The 5463-nt window shown below is 36.7% G+C and overlaps 1 protein-coding gene across 1 annotated transcript in view; it reads left to right on the forward strand.

The window, feature by feature from the left end:
- Window positions 1-5020, forward strand: part of DOPEY1 (dopey family member 1) — a 145369-nt gene extending 140349 nt beyond the window's left edge. The window contains 3 exon segments of the mRNA XM_012638177.1: window positions 205-334; window positions 2480-2539; window positions 4412-5020. Of these exon segments, the coding sequence (XP_012493631.1) occupies window positions 205-334; window positions 2480-2539; window positions 4412-4717 (496 nt within the window). The 3' untranslated portion in view covers window positions 4718-5020.
- The last annotated feature ends 443 nt before the right edge of the window (window positions 5021-5463 follow it).

The raw sequence follows: 5463 nt of genomic DNA on the forward strand, positions 1-5463 counted from the left end.
TGAGGTAGTTAATAGTATCTTTACTGATGAAGAAAAGGCCCAGAGAGATTAAGAAACATACCAAAGGTGACAAAGCTAAAAGTGGCACAGCTGGCATTTGAATCTTTTAAGTAGTGGGGTCATGATCTTTCTACTACATTATGCCTCATCTTAGGTGGCACAAAGTTTGTCACACTGATGTTGATATCATTCTTTGATACATAGGTACCGATGGGCCTTTATTCCAGAAGCCTCAGATGATTCAGGTTTGGAAGTCAGAAGGCAGGGCATACATCAACGAGAATTTAAACCTTATGTGGTACGACTGGCAAAACTTCTTCGGAAAAGGGCAAAGGTACTGTACTCTTTGGTTTGTTTTGGTTTTATGTAACCACATGTTACATTAGTGAATTGTTTATTAAATAATTCCTGGGAAACTGAAGACATTATCAAGTTGAGCTATTTTGAAAACAAGTCCCTAGTTTTTAGAATTAATGTCCATAAGCCTAATATTCCCAGACATTTTGAAAATACATTGTATTTTAAAGGAATATTTGGTTATTATATTAATTTTTTAAAAGAGAAGAAAAAGGAGTCTTTTGTACATTAATAACATCTACCTTAAAATATTTTCTCCTCAAAAAAAATAAAAACCTTGGAACCATGCATGTAAGTACTTAACACTGTAGTCCTAAATAGTGTCATAAACACCTATAATATTCATCTTAATGCCATGATGAGAAACAGGAAAATGTGAGTTGACTGAGAAAAATTCAATATCCAAAGATTATTAGAAAAAATATGTTAGATTTGTTTTTAACAGAACTAATCAATGGGTGAGATTATACATTTTAAATTGTTAGAAATTATCATATTTCATCAACTGAATTAGCTAGACCTCAATCAGAATAATAAAGAGAGTAACCATTAGCATTCATTCCATTGGTCTATATGAAGTGAAATATTTATGCTAAAAATTCTATTTTAGCCAGGTGTGGTGTCTCATGCCTGTAATCCCAGTACTCAGGAGGCTGAGGCACAAGGATTATTAAGAGACCAGGAGTTGGAGACCAGCCTGGGCACCACAGAGAGAACCCAGCTCACACATACAAAAAAAAAAAAAAATAGAAAAAATTAGCTGGCCATGGTAGCACATGCCTGTAGTCCAAGTACTGAGGACACAGAGCCAGGAGGATTGCTTGAGCCCAGGTGTTCGAGGATCAATGAGCTAGGATCGTGGCCCTGCACTCCATGGTGGAGTAAGACCCCATCTCTTAAAAAAAAAAAAAAAATTCATTTTCTAAGAATGAAAATGAATTAGTTCTGCGAAGTCAACGTTTTTAGCTTTTTTTGATGATGACCTACAGTAAGAAATGGATTACACATCCTAACCCAGGACAGCTATGTAACAGAATATAAATTTTTCACAAAAAAAATACTTGCCCTTAGCACACAAGGTATTTTCTTTTCTATAGTTCCTATTGTTCTTCTCTATAGTTCCTATTGTTGATGCTGATTATGTCCCATTTAAACATATTTCAAGATCCCACCCCCTACCCTGCAGTTTTTAAAACACTACTCAAAATTAATCTGTCTCCATTAGAAAGGTAGTGAAGGGACTCATTAACATAAAGCATCTACTTAGAGAATATTCCTCAAGAGGAAAAGTGGGAATTAACTTAAAACATATACCATAAATAAAGTGTAAGAAAATAAGATATGTAAAATATATTTATACTGTGTCTTATGTAATTTATCTTTCAGTATGCATCAGAGTAATTTATTGCAGATCTTTGCCCAAGAACATAAAAGTAATGAAACTGGCATAGTCATCACTGGGCCTTTGTTATTAATCTTTTGTCATCCAAAAAATTTCAAAAATAATTTGTACAATTTGGGCATGATCTAGGTTGTTTTGCAAGACCTAGTTTGCAGTATGTGCTTTGAGTGCTCAGAAATTTTCCAGTCTTCTGGAGTCCCCTACTCAGGTGCGGCTCTTAAACTGAAATCCACAAATACAGAAATGGAATGGAGGAAAGTGATTAAAAAGGAGGTTTTACGTGAAGGAATTTACATAAGGAACTTAATTTTTTTAAATCCTAGTTGCTTCTGTAGAGGGTAAATAAAAAGACAGAGATGAAGATTAAAGTTGGGTCCAGAGTTTAGGGATAGGAGTTAGGTACTTTCACTTTGATATCCCAGGGTTTAGAAAAATAATCATGACAACAAATCCAGAAGCAATGCAATTATAAACGACCCTAGACGCAGGTCCTTTCCATTATTCCTGCATCTCATTAGTAATGAGAGTTTTTATAAGACCCCTCCTTTATCTAAAGGATAAATATAACAATCTTTTGCCCAACACTTGTCCCACACAATAAGAAAGCTATTCTGATTGGAAGGCATCCTTCCATCCAAATCACTTTTAAACAAGGTCTTCACGGCCAAGCATACTTTTCACTGGAACAAAGGATATGAGTTCTCCTCTTTCCTTCCACAGGACAAGGAGGAGGACTTTAAGACAATGATTTTGGAGGGATTGGAGATGGCCAAGCATCAGGTGAGGGTGGCTGTTTGATGCTTGTGATCTGGCAGCAAAAGTTGCCACATTTGGACCAAATATTGAGACACAAATCCAATTCTGGGTTTCAACAAGTACAAGAGAGGTAAACAGAAAGGAAGTCTTTCTTCAAGTGTAGTTTGGTAAAGTCAAAGAAGAAATCGTTTGTTTGGAAACATGTTTGGCTTTATTTTATTTAATACTGAGGACATATGTATAGTTCTGATTATGAACAGCAGAAAGACTGAAACAAGTGTATTCTTCTTGGTCAAAGGCTTAGTTCCAGTCCCGCTCTTAATGGCACATCTTGACAGGAATGTAAATGAAAGATTTACATCACAGTTCTCTTACATTTAGAAATTAGCTGTATAGAGGGTGTAAGCATAGTTTTCATTTTCCTTCAAGATAAATTCATCTCTGTACACTCTTTTGTCGCTGAATTGCAGTTTGATTTAGGGACTAGAGAGGTGGTATGATCAACCAGTTCTTGAGTAATGGTAGTGATGTGAAAGTCAGTCACAGAACTCTCAGTAGAGCCAGTGTCAGAGTTAAGAAAAAAGATGGTTTTGTGTATCTTATAATCTAGATTAGAGGTTAAACAATTGCTAAGAAGTAAATTAAGTGATAGCTGTTGGGTTTTTTTTGTTTTTGGCCAGAGAAAGAACTAGGTAATCTTTTCTTGTTTGTTCCTGGAGCCTTCCATTTTAACTTGAATCTGTTTTCTTTTCTCAGAATTTTACTTTAAAATAAGCAGATAAATCTTGAGAGCACACACAATAACAACCTGGATTTTATATCTGCTTTATCCACTAGAAAACTAGTGATATTAAGTTATTAAACGAGGAAAGTTTCTCAACATGTGATCTTAGAAGGCAAACTCCATTTGTTAATCAATATGAGAGGTGGTAATTTTGCTTTCTAAGTCTCACGTAATGATTTTTTTTCCTTTTTCTATACAGTTCATTATTCATTTTCATTATCTTTATTTAGGGCGTTGTTGTATCTGATTCAACTGTATTTCTCTCATCTCTCTCTAGACAGAATGACGTTTGTAGTTGCGTTTGTGTAATTCAGTTAGCTTCTTAATAGCCTCTTATTTGTGTTTATATTTAGTTAACAGTTTTCACATACATTCTTGTTTGATTTCTCTACTGAAATACAGAGATCAGATTTTTCCATTTTCTAAGGGAGGAACCTTTGCCCTCACTTAAAGAGTATCTTGCCAAGGATGCCACACAGTAAATAAATGGCAGAGCCAATACACTAACCCAGTTCTTTGGACTCTGGGTCCAGCTTTCCTCCCCGTGTTGTTTAGCAGAGCCCAGCCCAGCAGGAGATAGCAGAGTCTCTCCTCAAGGATCCTCCTTTCTCTGTGCTGCAGTACTGGCAATGATTATCCACTATGGACCCGCGACCATCGTGTGGCAAGTTCAGGCCATTGGCTAAAAGGGAATTAACTGATTTGCTAATGGAAAAACATATAAAGCTCTTTGTCCCTTCCTTTCTTATGTAGTCATTTGGTGACATACTACTTGGTTACATTAGTGAGAATCCAGAAATCTGGGAGCTTTTTGAGTATATGCAAAGCACAACGTGAACTTTTAATCGACTCTCCCTCTTCAAAACCATTTCTGCTAAGCTTATCTGTGCATTCTACTTGGGAAATATTACCATGGTGTTAGACCTCTCTATACAAAATTAATAACTAGCACTAAAGGCTCTTCATGAGAAACAAGGGTTTTAAACAAGTCTGGAATGGAGACTTAATGCCATCATTTGTATTCATTTCCTGACTGCTGATGTTTACATCTTTTTTTACTTTTCGAATATACTACATCATCTGTTAATAACAATTCCCTTTTTGTTTTGCAGAAAAATCCAGAGGAAGACAACTCAGGGAGAACGCTGGGTTGGGAGCCGGGGCACTTGCTGCTCACCATCTGCACCGTGCGCAACATGGAGCAGCTCCTGCCTTTCTTCAACGTGCTCAGCCAAGTCTTCAACAGCAAAGTCACAAGCCGATGTGGAGGACACTCAGGGAGCCCTATCCTCTACTCAAATGTCTTCCCTAATAAGGACATGAAACTGGAGAACCACAAACCATTTTCCAGCAAAGCCAGGCAAAAAATAGAAGAGATGGTAGAAAAGGATTTTCTGGAAGGAGTGATAAAAACTTGAGCACCACCAGTGGTTCCATTTAGCTTAAATGTAAATGTAATTATTTAAAACAAACACATTGCTCTGAGTTGTATAGTTTCCTTTTTTTTTTTTCGTATGTAACAAAACACACTTCAGGTTGTATTTAATTTAAGTATTTGTAAATAAGAGCAAATGTCTGAATGTGGCCTGAATCAAGTTTAAATATTGTTGGCTCATATTGATTATGGTGCCTAAGAGAGAGCTATATATACATATATAGTCCATTGTTTTTATTGTCCTGAGTTGTCGTAAACCTGCAAAATACACACTGCACATTTTTTTCTATTGGTTTCAGGCTTCGTTTAATTTAGACTGGTTGGGGATTTTTTTCCTTCCCTTATTACCCACATTCTGGTATCAGAATGTGTCACTTCTCCATCAGAGGCTGGGTAACGTATTATAATTAGTTTTCCTTCCATGTACCTTCACTAAGAGGAGTGAGGAATAACTGAAGCCTGGACCACCGTCCTCATAAGTACAGCAGGAGCACCCCCACCTCAGTATGGAGGAGAGATGGACAACGTCCCTAGTCACACCTCTGAGTTTCTGCTGGTGTTAACTGGACAGGTAAGGCATCTAATTATCATTCTGAAGACTCTGCAATGGAAAAATTGGTTATATAATGTCTTCTCCACCCTCTCCTTTTGTATCAACAATGGTGGATGCTGCAAAACAACATCTGGCTTAGATGATGGTGATGGCAAAGACATCACAAGGAGTTGGTT

The sequence above is a fragment of the Propithecus coquereli genome, unplaced genomic scaffold (genome assembly GCF_000956105.1).
Source record: "Propithecus coquereli isolate 6110/MARCELLA unplaced genomic scaffold, Pcoq_1.0 Scaffold127, whole genome shotgun sequence".
NCBI lineage: Eukaryota > Metazoa > Chordata > Mammalia > Primates > Indriidae > Propithecus > Propithecus coquereli.